This window comes from Plutella xylostella, chromosome 25 (genome assembly GCF_932276165.1).
Source record: "Plutella xylostella chromosome 25, ilPluXylo3.1, whole genome shotgun sequence".
Lineage (NCBI taxonomy): Eukaryota > Metazoa > Arthropoda > Insecta > Lepidoptera > Plutellidae > Plutella > Plutella xylostella.
Genome location: NC_064005.1, coordinates 5,953,474 through 5,969,090, shown reverse-complemented (window position 1 = coordinate 5,969,090; position 15,617 = coordinate 5,953,474). Strand labels below are relative to the sequence as shown.

Sequence of the window (15,617 nt, the reverse complement as noted above, 5' to 3'; positions counted from 1 at the left end):
AATGTATGTACGAAAGAATATTTCAACTTTTGATACAATTGGCAGTAATCATGACATTAATACTAGGAACAAGCATAAGCTGGCTTTTCCAGCGATGCGTCTGGCGAAAGTTAATAAATCGTTTTTAGGGTACTGTATTAGATTTTATAATAAGCTTCCAGCAGAAGTTGCTCAAATGCCAGAGAATAAGTTTAAGTGTTACATTAAAGAGAAACTCAGTAAAAAAGCTTATTATAAAATTGATGATTACTTAGAGGACGTTAATGCATGGCTGTGATACGTAATTAGCTCTGCTCATATTATTATAATAATTATTATTAAGCTTATATGTATTGTATACCAACTAGTTTTAAGTCTTTTTTTGAAAAGATGGCTCAGGAGTTTCTTGCCTCCGTTCTTCTCCTTAGACAGAAAGAGCCCCCCCTTATCCGAACGGAGAGTAATTTGTAAAAATTGACGTTCATCAGAAAATTTTATATTTGTACGATGAATAAAAATTTTTGACTTTGACTTTGACTTTGACTTTGAACCTTTCTTACTGCCTCCAACGACGAAGTAAGTGCACCTATTATTATGTTGTAGGTGTAATGATCATCTTCACCACCAAATAAGCGTCCACTTCTAGCCATGGGCTCTTCCAAGGAGCGAAACAACACTGTGCCCTCGGCCTTCCTTATCCAGCCACTACCGGCTACCTGCCGGTTGCCGGTCCAGCGCAGCAATCTAATATCAAAGTAACCTACGTAACTCTTTAATTGAATAACCTTGTTTTTAGAAATTTTGCAATCACTCAAATACAGAAATATATCAATGAAAAAAGGACAGAACTAAGAAGAGTGCAGCCCATTATTGTGGCTACGGCATAGCTGCATATTTTATTATGTAAACAAAATAGAGACCCTGTGCTGTACCACCAGCTAGGTTTTTTATGATGATTCATCATCTGATGAAGAGGAACCTGTCTATGCATTTAACAGGAATGATGAGCATAATCGAAGGATGTCAATAAATAATTATTTTAATAGATTACATCGTTAGTTTTTATTTCAACTTGTTAAGAATTAATTAATAAGATAATTAATAATAAAGGCTTCTATTCTATTCTATTCTCTGGGGGTGTAAGTACCTGCACCTGGCTCTCTCGAATGGAACCTTTGTGCATATCCCCAAGGTCTAAACTGCCTTCCAAAGCTTGGACCATTTCTCCACCACGCTGGTACACTGCGGGTTGGTGGGTTCACATATCTAGATGTGCTAAATCTAGATATGCAGGTTTCCTCACGATGTTTTCCTCACCGTAAGAGCGATGGTATACATTGTACTTATGTTAAAAGAACTCATTGGTACATGTCAGCGCCGGGATCGGACCCGCATCTCTGGCGTGAGAAGCGGGCGCTTACCCGACTGAGCTATCACCGCTCTTAATAAAGGCTTATTAGAGTCTACTTTGTCGCGGGTTTTATTGATGATAATCTTTTGGTCAATATTTGGAGGAACAACAGACTTAGTTCCTATGACATGTTGACTTTGAGTAAGCACTCAAAGCTGACAGAGAATGACGGCTACAATGTACTCTGTGACGGCTTCAGTCCGACAGCTAGATTTGGTATTGCCTTACATAAAAACGTTTCCCACAATAACTTTGGGGATAATTATGTCTCAAACGAATAGCAACCCTAATAACATTAACAATGACCGACGATTTGATGGTGCAACACGTTACAGTAAAATATTAACTGTAACGACTCTGTCATTGCTAAGTTTAACCTTAACTATTACGATAACCGAGATGTTGATGCAACCCACCCTAACATGATCAAAGGCCTTCGTCATATCCATATATAGAGCTACTGTTAATATTTTTTTGTCCAATGAAGTTACTACGTCAGACAAAAAATCAAACAAAGCTAGATTTATATTTTTGTTCTTTCGAAATCCCTTTTGTTCCGCTGCGAATATATTATATTTTTCAAAATAACAGTAGAGGCAATTATAGATTACTGTAAAAAATCTATTATTGCTATTCCTTTTAATTTGACAGTTTTCAGGTTATAGAGCATCTCTAAAATTTAACCCGATTTTGCTGCAAAATGCCCTGGGTTATATGCCGGTAATACACTCACGAGATACCGGCTATTGCCGTTACCGCCATTTGATCTTTTCGATACAAGTGTATTTGCGGGACTATTTATCTCTCACCATCTGCGCCCACAGTTTAACATCAATAGTGGAGACGGGCGCGGTCTTGGGCGAGAGGTTGTCGAGCTGCACGTTGGGGTCGAAGTCCTCGTCGATGGGCAGAGCTAGACCCTCGATGTCAGACCCGCTGGTGCCGTTCATCACTGCGTGTAATACCTGGGGGAATGCGAAGACGTTAGATTGTGGGTACCGTTCAGGAAATGGATTCTGGATTCAGAAATGAAACGAATTTCATCGGCTCCTTACCCTGTACCTATAGGGCGGTTAATAAAGTGCCATTGGTAGAATATAATAGAATTCGGTATCATTAATGCTAATTCTAAAACTGTTTCGAGATATTGTCTTCATTATAACGGAATCATTCTTAAAAAAATATATTCAAGGATTCCGATTATTTTATCGAAAATGAAAATATAATTTGTCCTGCAAGACGCTCTACAAGATTAAAGTGTCAACCAAAGAGAACAAAAATGTACGATTTTGATGACGTCAACAGCTGCAGGAAGCCAATGAAAAATGATTAAAAGCAGAAGTCGAATGAGGAAGTTTTGTGGAGCCTTTTAGCAGATCTATATGCCTAGCAAGAGTGAAATCCATCAAAACTCACCCTAAATATGATCAGCAACAGAGACTGTCCACCCTCCTTCTCCTGCGTCAGGTAGGTGGGCCCGCAACGGGACGCGAATTCTCCCAGGCACAGCAACAAAGACCCGGCTAGAGGCTTCACGGCGTCCCGGGAACTCTGGTGCGAGATCTGCGCCAGGCACGCGCATATCCACTTTATTATTTTACCTGGAATTAGTCAAGGTATTTTAATAACTGCACTGGATTGAGGAGCGTGGAAAGTAAAGGAGGTCGTTGAGAAACAGTGGGTCGCCAAGAACAAAATTACCGATTTCATGACATCATGTACCTATGATTTATAACAGAAAAATCCAAGACAGTTGGGCCCTTTCAAACATTATTAGAACAAAACAAATGGTTAAAGGACCATGTAATAATGTGTATGCTCACCGGCTAATCCTGGATAAAGCTCGATGATAACGTCGGTGTAGTCTGCCAACACAAATAGCGTGTCGCTCACTACTTTAGCGATGCTCTTGTTTTTCATCTGAAACAACAAATGGAATGATTGCATTGTATTGTGTTTACCTCATATCACTATAACGTCTCGCAGAAGTTTATTAGAAGAGCGTGACGTCACAGGTGTTGCGAGCGTACAACTCGCCTATTCCATGTTTTTAGTACGGCCCTATCTGGTAAGCTGGTTTGCGTGTGACATTGATAGATACCCACCCTGCATTCTTTCTGTATACACCGTTTAACTATGTCACTTAACACGTCACATCCTAGTCTAGAAGCCTAGGTATATAGAGAGTAAGCTGGTTCGCGTGTGACATTGATAGATACCCACCCTGCGTTCTTTCTATATACACCGTTTAACTATATCACGTCACATCCTAGCCTCAAGGTGTGTATATAGAGAAAGCTGGTTCCCGTGTGACACTGACAGATGTGTACCCTGCGTTATTTCTGTCTATATCCTAAACCGTCTCCCTTCTTCTTGCAAGTTTTCTATAGTACCTATAGTAGTACGCGTATGACACTGATATACGTATAGGTAGGCTGCGTCCTCTCTGTATATACCCTTGAACGTCTCCCTCCCTATTGCAGGTGTATTATAATTAAGAGCGCGGGTTGCTATAATCAATTTAGCAACCATCTCACATAACTCACCATGAGCATATGCAGCAGACAAGTGACGTAGGCGGGCAGGCGCTCGGCGCGCGCCCTGGCGGCCAGCAGGTGCGCCGCGTGCGCCGCCAGCCCACACGCGCCGGCGCAGCGCGCGCCCGCCGAGCCCTCGCGCCCCCACACGCGCACCACTATGTCATGACACATGCTAGTCTAAAGGCGTATATAGGGAGAAAGCTGGTTCGCTTGTGAGACTGATATATAGGTACCCTGCGTTCTTAATATATACTCTTCAACGTCTTCCTACCTCTTGCAGGTTTTCTATAGTAGCGAGCGGGACAATACGCAGTTGCGAGCGATTTACTTGTGCGTACGCAGAGAGAAAGCTGGTTCCTATATGACACTGATAGATGGGTACTCTGCGTTCTTTGTATACCCTTAAACGTATCCATCCCTCTTGCTAGTTTTCTATAGTAGCGAGCGGGTAGCGCGTCGATTTGCAGCTTTGCTTAAGAACCTGATATCCGGCTTTACAACCACCTCATATAACTCACCATGAGCATATGCAGCAGACAAGTGACGTAGGCGGGCAGGCGCTCGGCGCGCGCCCTGGCGGCCAGCAGGTGCGCCGCGTGCGCCGCCAGCCCGCACGCGCCGGCGCAGCGCGCGCCCGCCGAGCCCTCGCGCCGGCACACGCGAACTACGATGTTTAGCACGTGCTCCTGGAAGGAAGGGTGATTAACTTTAGGCGCTGTAAATTTAAGGTGATTTTTTTTTTCCTTGTGTGTGTGTGTGTTCTGTTAGTGGAGCTCCTTAGATGAGACCTATACGTATACTGGTTGTTGATAACGAACTGATAACGATATACCAAGGTAAAACGAGAAGAAAGACTTATTACGGCTTGTCTCACTGCCCGCTGATAATGTCCTCATAATCCTTTAAACCAATCATAAACTTCATGCGGGTCATACAGTCTTGGACCGGATAGCCATATCGCTCGCTAACATCGAGGTATATCCAAGGCGAGCTAGACATAGATATAGGGCTCCTCTGCATCTAACTCACTTTGAGATCGGGACAGGAGACGGTGTTGTACTGGTGCGGGTAGGGCTGCAGCATGGGCGCCTGCATCAGCGCGTCGGGCAGCGCCAGCAGCGAGCTCAGGAAGGACACTGCGGGGAGCGCTGTGCTACACCCCCTGTCTATCATCTAACTCACTTTGAGATCGGGACAGGAGACGGTGTTGTACTGGTGCGGGTAGGGCTGCAGCATGGGCGCCTGCATCAGCGCGTCGGGCAGCGCCAGCAGCGAGCTCAGGAAGGACACTGCGGGGAGCGCTGTGCTACACCCCCTGTCTATCATCTAACTCACTTTGAGATCGGGACAGGAGACGGTGTTGTACTGGTGCGGGTAGGGCTGCAGCATGGGCGCCTGCATCAGCGCGTCGGGCAGCGCCAGCAGCGAGCTCAGGAAGGACACTGCGGGGAGCGCTGTGCTACACCCCCTGTCTATCATCTAACTCACTTTGAGATCGGGACAGGAGACGGTGTTGTACTGGTGCGGGTAGGGCTGCAGCATGGGCGCCTGCATCAGCGCGTCGGGCAGCGCCAGCAGCGAGCTCAGGAAGGACACTGCGGGGAGCGCTGTGCTACACCCCCTGTCTATCATCTAACTCACTTTGAGATCGGGACAGGAGACGGTGTTGTACTGGTGCGGGTAGGGCTGCAGCATGGGCGCCTGCATCAGCGCGTCGGGCAGCGCCAGCAAAGAGCTCAGGAAGGACACTGCGGGGAGCGCTGTGCTACACCCCCTGTCTATCATCTAACTCACTTTGAGATCGGGACAGGAGACGGTGTTGTACTGGTGCGGGTAGGGCTGCAGCATGGGCGCCTGCATCAGCGCGTCGGGCAGCGCCAGCAAAGAGCTCAGGAAGGACACTGCGGGGAGCGCTGTGCTACACCCCCTGTCTATCATCTAACTCACTTTGAGATCGGGACAGGAGACGGTGTTGTACTGGTGCGGGTAGGGCTGCAGCATGGGCGCCTGCATCAGCGCGTCGGGCAGCGCCAGCAGCGAGCTCGGGAAGGACACTGCGGGGAGTGCTGTGCTACACCCCCTGTCTATCATCTAACTCACTTTGAGATCGGGACAGGAGACGGTGTTGTACTGGTGCGGGAAGGGCTGCAGCATGGGCGCCTGCATCAGCGCGTCGGGCAGCGCCAGCAGCGAGCTCGGGAAGGACACTGCGGGGAGCGCTGTGTTACACCCCCTGTCTATCATCTAACTCACTTTGAGATCGGGACAGGAGACGGTGTTGTACTGGTGCGGGTAGGGCTGCAGCATGGGCGCCTGCATCAGCGCGTCGGGCAGCGCCAGCAGCGAGCTCAGGAAGGACACTGCGGGGAGCGCTGTGCTACACCCCCTGTCTATCATCTAACTCACTTTGAGATCGGGACAGGAGACGGTGTTGTACTGGTGCGGGTAGGGCTGCAGCATGGGCGCCTGCATCAGCGCGTCGGGCAGCGCCAGCAGCGAGCTCGGGAAGGACACTGCGGGGAGCGCTGTGCTACACCCCCTGTCTATCATCTAACTCACTTTGAGATCGGGACAGGAGACGGTGTTGTACTGGTGCGGGTAGGGCTGCAGCATGGGCGCCTGCATCAGCGCGTCGGGCAGCGCCAGCAGCGAGCTCAGGAAGGACACTGCGGGGAGCGCTGTGCTACACCCCCTGTCTATCATCTAACTCACTTTGAGATCGGGACAGGAGACGGTGTTGTACTGGTGCGGGTAGGGCTGCAGCATGGGCGCCTGCATCAGCGCGTCGGGCAGCGCCAGCAGCGAGCTCAGGAAGGACACTGCGGGGAGCGCTGTGCTACACCCCCTGTCTATCATCTAACTCACTTTGAGATCGGGACAGGAGACGGTGTTGTACTGGTGCGGGTAGGGCTGCAGCATGGGCGCCTGCATCAGCGCGTCGGGCAGCGCCAGCAGCGAGCTCAGGAAGGTCACCGCGGCCGTGCGCGGACACTGCGGGCGAGAGGGGATTATTAGTAGGGTAACGTAACGTACCTTGGGACGCTTGTACCTCGGGACATTGATTGTATTTTAAAAACCGGCTAAATAAACACATTAAAATTCTACCCTAGGCATAGTATTTTACTCGCTTGGCAAAACTAGTGAGTCTCGTGATCATACCAGCATCGAGTGTGTGGTGAAGACAATATGAAGTTTTTTGGAGTCAAAAGTAGCTTTTGTATAGTTTTTTGTGTTGCTTTATCTCATTGAGGCATGCTCAAAATAAAGACATGGATGTCACGTATAACTTTTCAGTTATTTAATTTTATGACATGGCAATTATCTGAAAGATTCCTATTAATTAAAAATAAAGATATTTAAATTTTGGTTAAATATTGCTTTTTTGTACCTTGGGACACGATTAAATTTGTACCTTGGGACACTGTTTTCTATGGCTTTGTACTATGGAAAATGCAAACGTCTAAATAACGCCTTATATCTCTGTTCTTATTAGTGCCAGAGTGAAACTAGACAGAAGAGAGATGCAGTAAATCAATAAGAACAGAGATATAATGCGTTATTTAGAAGTTTGCATTTTCCATAGTACAAAGCTATAGGAAACAGTGTCCCAAGGTACAAACGTGTAACGTACCTTGGGTCAAAACAAGCATTTTTACTTATATCTTAATTTAATAAAATCTGGCCACACTAAAGCTTTAGCACAAATACTAGTGATAATAGATTATATATCCTACCGAATAAAGAAAATTTCACATTCATATCATAGTTGTACGCTGCGATAGCTTCATTCAAAGTTGGGGTAGTCGAAAATGTCCCTAGGTACGTTACGTTACCCTATTTATTTAGGTACAGTCAGCTGCATAAGTAGCTGTACACTTTTGTACCTTGTCAATCTGAAACCGCCTATCCATTCATTGAAACATTGACAGTTCGTCAGTTTGACAAGGTAAGGAAGTGTGATGCTTATGCAGCTGACCGTCAATCATTATATTCTGAAAAGACCCGTTTTACCAATACAAAATTTATGTTGCCATCCTAAAGCTCCAAATAACACGGTCAGAAATGTATTTTAAGTAGTAAAAGATATTAAGCCGTTAAACATGGTGAATCCAACAACGAATTAACTAGATTTTTATAATACAAATTCACGATTCGTATATGCATTAAGAGTTACAGTTACATAAATCATAAAAATCGACAGGTATCATTTGTTTTGCTTCACAATACATTGTACGATGAAATTATATTCATTTACCTACACAAGGTCATTGTTATCCGGCACGCTTTACAGAAAACGTTTATTCTGAACAACTATGCACAACACTACCATCACATCTCAAAAGATTTAAAACCCTATTCCAACTCACCGAAGGTCCCATATCAGACGAGTTGAGCACCACAGTGGACGCGTGGACAAAGTCCAACAGAAGCAGAGAGTAGCCATCGAGGGCCAGTGAGAGGTATCTCGGAGCTGCATATTCCACCAGCACGTCTACCACTGATCTGTCTTCACCGGTTAGTCCTGAAGAATGAAATTAATAGAACATAAACAATGAGAATGGTATCAAGCGATGATGGAATGCATGTGTCGCCATTATAAATGATTATATGGTTAATCAGATATTCATATATCCCAGGGCCATATCTACCATGAAACACCACTTCAGTCTTTGTAAACCGTATTTGCTGAAGGACCGATAAACGTTGGCGTAAACGAGCTTTCAAGAGGCCACCATTGCCACACAACTTAGTTTGTCTGTTCATTGTTTGTTAGGTGTAAATGGTGTAATCGACCCAGCATGAAACGTCGTCCAGCCCGCTGAACCAACGACTATACATAGATACTCAGTATAAATGGACCAAAGTTGTGACGCTCTTTGGAAGATGCTTACATATAGCGGTAGCCCATTATAGGCTGATAATTACGGTGATAAGGAAAAGTAATAAATAACATCAACAAAGATTTGATTAGGCACTAGTTTATACTCACCATGATGCAAAGCTCGCTGGTACAGGTTGAGATGAGACAGGTGCAGACGGTTGTTTGTGGACGAGTAGGCGCCCGGCCCCGCCGCGTGCGTCGACTCGCACAGGAGTCGCAGCGCGAGCAGCTTGCCCGCCCTGGACATAATACACGGTATTTTTAGCAGATATGGAGTAGAGGTAGTAGATATAAATCACCCTCCGGCCTGTCTAATATCGCCTGTTGGACCGAAGACATCAGACATATAGCTAGAAGTGGCTGGATGAGGAAGAAGGCAGAGTTCTGGCGGCCCGTGAGTACGGCATATTTATTTCCAGCAGTGGACGATTACGGGCTGATGATGATATAAATTGCTTGATTCGTCGTAAATTGCGAAGACCAGAATAAACCTAGAGACGCGACTCCTCCAGGCGACTCCAAAAACACACGACACTCTCAGATCCGTTGAACTGTTGTGTTGGAGGCTCGATCAGCTTTATTTCTTATCTACTTGACGATTTGTGATTTTACCAAGGTATAAAAGTACTAATAACTACTGAAGCTGACTGTACTTATACAGAACTGCTAGTCTAACCTGTGAGTGGGCGGCAGCGCCTCGGCCTCCAGGCACCAGCCCGCCACCAGGTTGAAGGGCACGTGCACCTCCGTGTTGCCGTTCAGCGACTGGTTCGTGCTTATCTGTAACCAAACATTGGAAATAAATAATAGATCATTCACAAGACGATTCGCCACTAAAAAAAGGTCAAATGTAACACTTGTTGAGGTCATTGCGAACTATAAACTTATTTTTATCCAGGAATTCCCAGGGGAAACCCCTTGAAAGGCGGTGCGAAGTTCAGAAAATCTAGAAATTCATAAATACAAACCTACTTGCTTTTTTAGCTTTGTTTAAAAAATACACGGAGGTAAATAATTACTGTTGAAATTTAATGGCAAACGAATAGGAATCGCTACTGTATCCCGAAGTTCTATAAGAACAAAACACTTTCTAAGCTGCATTTATGTAACAATTTTCACGTCCTAAAATAGTAACAAATAAATTACACACATTCGTTATTGTTTGGAGTGTTGGAGTATGAAATTGATTTAGCGTGTGGCTATCAGAGTTTTAATTTTATAGTCGTGAATTAATTTGTTTTTAGTTAGTTATAAATTCTTGTTTTTTTATGCACTGTAGTTAAATAATTGTTCATATACGAACCAGATTTAATAGCATATAAAAAAAGAAAGTAATTTAATAGTGCTGTAATTGCAATATCTTAGTAAACAAACAGATTAATACGTTTGAATACAAAACAATACCTGTAAGTTTTCCAGCATATCATAATGAGTTCTGGTTTTTAACTTAAAAAACGTATCTACAGTTTGGCCCGCCATTCGAATTTTAACAAATTCACTACTATTAACTAACTAAAAATTCAACACTATTTAAAAATAAACTAATTCACAATAAATAAACACGTAATTAGGTTAAAATTTATATTTCGAACTACCCACCGCATATAGCTCAATGTCAAAATAAGAGAAAACAAAACGCTAAATGCGATAAACGTTTAGAAATCGCATTACTTTGCATAGTAAACAAGGATAACAAAATAAACCTGTCCAGATCTTCTCAGGAGCCTCCGAAGGAGCCTTCTTTTTCCTGCTCTTCCCTCGCATTGGCACTCCTTGCACACTCGCGTGGGAGACAACAGGGTGCACAGTTTTATAAACACCATACACAAAGAGAATACAACCACTACTTTTAATTTATGTGCACACACTGACCACTTAACACTGGCTAGAACACCTACTGGCCACTAACACATTTTTCTATTTTTAATTCAAATAAAAAATATAACAATGTATTTTTGTAGATAGAACGCCACAACAATCCGACGCGTATTGAGAAATATCGGTAAATGTAATAGATATCGCTTGATAAAGTCACTCAGATGGGCGGCTGTGTGCGATAAAAATTAGCAGATGCCATACGTATCGTTTGACACACATTCAAGTGCTACAGTTCAAACAGAATTTTAAGATTTTTAAGTAACTGAGGATTCAAATAATACACATAAGTATCTGCACTAAATAAAATGATGTGTTTATGTTTCTAGGTTTAAGTGTATAATGCCGTAACGAAGAACAATTAGATACTTAAAGTTTGATCATGTTTAAATATTCTAATATGAAAATGACTCATACAACAAACAAAACACGAAGCATAAAAAGATATGATCTTCGATCTTTGAAGTACTGAATATGTTTTCTTTGTGGTTAAAAGATTTTTCTTGACGAGGCCGCGGTATGGATAGTTCCATGACTCATATAGGAACTTATCATCAATCCATCACTAAATAATATAATGCTTTACCTACAGTTTCTTATTATTTAAAATTACTAAAACGTGATCATGAAACCACAACATAACACAAAGTCAAAAACATATTTGTATGAATTATAGATACATAATAATACCTATATACATATTAAGAACATGCGAGCGCATAATAACATGTACGTACAATCTACTTCTGAAAATATTTTAAACTGTGGTTTACATTTGGTCCGATAAGTCTACCATTCAATTAATAGTAAACACACGGTTTATAAGAGACTAGCTTTACCGAATGAGCTTCACATTGCCTCTAAAAAGTTTCTTGTGGCGACACTGCATACCTTCATCTATTGAAATCAGGGAAAACATATTATATACAGGATATTCCAAAAAGAGTAAAAAGGGGCTTTCGGCTTACTATACCGGTACCCTTTTTGGATCTCAAACCTTGGACCCTCTCAGGGGATCATTCTTAACAACTTTATTACTAGAATGTATTTTTTCCTTTGTCTAATCACCCTGTATAAACCTAAAAATCTACTAACAAACTAAAACACCCACTAACCTTGATCAGCGTAGAATTCAAATGTATGAGGTAGTTGTAGAGCTTATGATGCGTGTTGGGGTCCTTCAGCTGGTTGGGGTCTCCCAGCGCGGCGAGCATGCGGCGCCACAACACCGCCGCCACGTCGGGCAGCCAGCCGCGTGCTGAGCCGCCCATCACCACGCCCGTGCCCTGCCCCCGCCCTTCCAGCCCCTCCGCCTCGCCCTCCGACCACTCTGGAAGCGGACATGACGGGTACACTTTTGTTTTCTTCATAGCCGCTGGTGGTTTTACGCGCGGAATTTTAAATGAGCGTGTAATTTAAGGTATTATTTTATTGCACACAAAAACACGGACACAGTTATAGGACTTTTTTAATACACATATTTACAAATGGCGGTCTTATCGCTTATAGCGATTTTTTGCAGACATCCTATGTAATTTAGTTTTTGCTTTGGCAAACATTGCAAATAGTGTCTATGATCCAATTTGTTACAAGACGTCAGTTTAGCTCAGTAATGTAAGCGTAATGCGGCAGGTAGAATGACAAACATAGCGCAGATCTGTTGATGGTCTTGTCCAACATATTGTATGCAACAAGAAGCGTCGACACGCGACGCTAATCTGATTAGATTTGGAGCCGCATGCAATTAGATGCGCCTGATTACAGATGCGGCTATTTGCATTAGAAAACCGTTAATAAGGTGTTGTGTTATAATAGTAAAGTTTTTCTCTATAGCTGGAGATTGCACATAAATAATGTCTCAGTCACGTTCTTGTTGGTATTGATATTTTTTATGCGCATTCTTCTGTAATAGAGCGATCAGCGTAACGTAACTTCTCTGTTGTTGTTGTTCGCCGGAATTAATATTCCATATAGGGACCGATAGTTGGCGTACTATTTATAACAGAATTACCATAAAGAAAGTTACTTCATTTTATATAAAATCTCAAATTAATTACCTGGATTTGACAAGAAAAAACGGCAATTAAAAATGGTGCTGCGCGAATATGAATGCTGAAAGACTATAAAATGGTGCCCTGCCAGAACCAAGTCAACAAAGTTATGGTTATACTTCCAAACCGGAGTCACAAGTGTAACAACAACTTGTTAGCAGTAGCCTGAAAATTGTTTAGCGCATTGTGCATGTCCACGCTTTAATGTTTGTGCAATATAAGTAGATTTTTTATATTTTATCGAATTAACCGCTTTCCTGTTAATTTTTCAATAAATGAAGACACATAAACGGTATATACGTCTACTGACTACATGGCACTTACCAACATTTCCTCCGTCGGATGCCAGATCGATCTGCAGCGGGGAGTCCTTGATGGAGCTGCTCTCCACGCCGCTAGATGGCGCTGGCGACGGCGAGCGCGAACCTACACAACGAACACATACATGTATAGATTATTTACCCATTTATTTTAACTATCTATAACGCATTTTTTTCATACAGCATCCTATGGTATCCTGCTGGCGCATTTAAGACGTGACAAAAGTATTCCGTCGCGCTCGCTCTTGACGGTGCGCGATGAAAAACTTTTGTCACGTCTTATTTGCACCCCGTGCTAGTACATCAGCAACTGTCCTGGGGTTTGTCCACTTCAGCTCTCTTAGCTAACTTGTTATATTATTAGTTACAGCATAAATAGTGAGTACGTACCGCTCGCCGAGTCTCGGTCCTCCTGTTGTCTCGATTGTCTCAGCGAGTCCAATGAGTACCATCGTCGTTTCATACTGCTAAGTTCTTTGGTATCGTCTGAAACAAAATGTTATATTTAGATCCGTTCCTCTTCGCATTCAAAGACAGGGTCTATTGCCCTAAGCGATATCTTAGACGCCAGATTCCGATGTAGGGTGAACATAACAACACTTTGAAGAACAGTTGGCTGATCGTTAGGTCATCAAACGCCGCGCCACTGTGGCCAATCATAAAGTAGCGTTTTTTACCTAGAAAAAGCCAATCTGAAGTAGGTAATTTTAATTAAACAACTTGTATTATTTTGTCGCCCGGTTTTAGAATATCCTGGTTTTCTTATTTATTTATTTATTTAAACTGGAATTTCTTATGGAGATCTAACAATTTTGCGGTGACCTGGACACCCTGTATATTCTCTGTGTGTACCTGTAACCACCACATCCTTGTGCAGGTGCGGGTCGCTGCGGCAGCGCGCCAGGCTGCGCCGCGACTCCTTGCGCGAGTGCGCCTCCGACACGCTCTTCGGGGATTTACCTGCGGGGGGAAAGATTAGGTTAGATGGCAGAAGCAAGTAATAAAAGGTTGACTGCACGGTTAGGATTCTGCCAAAATCCTGTATGTTGGCAGAATCCGAGATATCCATAATCGGGTTTTTCTTGAGTCATTACGTATCGCAGCCACACCAATAAAGAAAAGTATAGAGATATTTAGAATAGATACTGGTACTTGATTGATAACCTAACTAAGTTCAAATTCAAGATGACTGACCTTAAATACAAAAATCATTAGTCTCACTCACCAGGCGTCCTGCCATCGACATTGCAATGCCTATCACTGCCCCTGTCCCCCGACGCCAGCGCGCTAGCCGGGGGCGCGGGGGGCGGCGCCGCGGGGGCGCGTCGGCCCCGCCCCCGCGTCAGCCCGCACGCGCCCCCACTGCCGCCCCCGTTGGTGGTGGATAGGTCGAGGTTGTAGACGTGGCGAGCAAGCACTCGGGTGAGCGTCTCCATGGTTTTCTGTAGCAATGAAGAATTATTTAGTGGCCTGATATCAGGGGCGTATTTAAAGATTTTGCGCCCTGGGCTCCTGTAGTTTTCCGCCCCATCAAGGAATGAAAGAAAACAAAAAGAGCAGTTAGTGTAGAGTACCTACCGACCTACATAAATGTATAAGAACATTGTGGTGATAGATTTGCATAGATAATGATATCTTTTCGAACAAAAAAAATAGATTTTTCTGGTTAGACGAGTAAGTACATTTTAGAACTTTTAGAAATAAACTTGTGCAGGGCGACTGAGTAAGGATACTTTTTTTTCTTTAGATTTCCTTAAAAAAATACAGAGGCGGAAAAAATAGACTATTCTACCGGTAGAGAAAAGAATAAATGCCGGCTTTCATACTCGAAAAATCCAGCACTGCTCGTCACTAAAATACCTCGGAGTGACCCTCACGTACAAAACCCACTGCCAAAATACCAAGAAGAAAGTCAGCTCCCAAAACAACCTTCTGCGATGGCTTACGTCTACCAGTTGAGGCGCCTCTCCGCAAGTTCTACGAACAAGTAGCCTAGCACTCTGTTGCTCAGCCGAATATGGGTAAGATTCCCATTCCTCATAGCCTGAAGACAAATGTCTTCAACCAGTGCGTCCTGCCAGTGTTGACGTATGGTGCAGAGACGTGGACTGGGGACTGGTTCACCGATTAAAATTAACTCACCGTGCTATGGAGAGATCTATGCTTGAGGTTTCTCTGATGGGTCATACCTATCAGAAATGAGGTTATCTTTCAGAGTACTAAGGTTACCGACATAGCTGTCAAAATATGCAAGCTGAAGTGGCAGTGGGCTGGTCATATCTGGCGAAGAACCGATAACCGTTGGGGTAGACGAGTTCTCAAGTGAACGGGCAAACGCAGCGTGGGACGCCGTCCTGCCCGCTGGACTGACGACCTTAGGCGGGTAGAGCCGGTAGTGGTTGGATGAGGAAGGCCGAGGACTGAGTGTTGTGGCGCTCCTTGGGAGAGGCCTATGTCCAGCAGTGGATGATTATTGGCTGATGATGATGATGATGATATGGGCAAGGTCCGCGCATGCTAGAGAAGTAGATTTTGCTCTGAACGACACAGTTAGTATAG

The 15,617-nt window shown here is 44.0% G+C and overlaps 1 protein-coding gene across 1 annotated transcript in view; it reads right to left on the bottom strand.

Annotated features, from left to right (window-relative positions):
- The window catches only part of LOC105392976 (probable Rho GTPase-activating protein CG5521), a 44,694-nt gene that overhangs the window by 19,439 nt on the left and 9,638 nt on the right, over nt 1-15,617 (bottom strand). The window contains exons 12-24 of the mRNA XM_048630270.1: nt 14,284-14,500; nt 13,911-14,018; nt 13,449-13,544; nt 13,063-13,164; nt 11,803-12,017; nt 9,489-9,592; nt 8,921-9,051; nt 8,298-8,452; nt 6,796-6,921; nt 4,449-4,616; nt 3,214-3,310; nt 2,807-2,991; nt 2,200-2,355 (exon numbers count right to left, since the gene is read on the bottom strand). Coding sequence (XP_048486227.1) covers nt 2,200-2,355; nt 2,807-2,991; nt 3,214-3,310; nt 4,449-4,616; nt 6,796-6,921; nt 8,298-8,452; nt 8,921-9,051; nt 9,489-9,592; nt 11,803-12,017; nt 13,063-13,164; nt 13,449-13,544; nt 13,911-14,018; nt 14,284-14,500 — 1,860 coding nt within the window. The remainder of the gene's footprint in view (nt 1-2,199; nt 2,356-2,806; nt 2,992-3,213; nt 3,311-4,448; nt 4,617-6,795; nt 6,922-8,297; nt 8,453-8,920; nt 9,052-9,488; nt 9,593-11,802; nt 12,018-13,062; nt 13,165-13,448; nt 13,545-13,910; nt 14,019-14,283; nt 14,501-15,617) is intronic.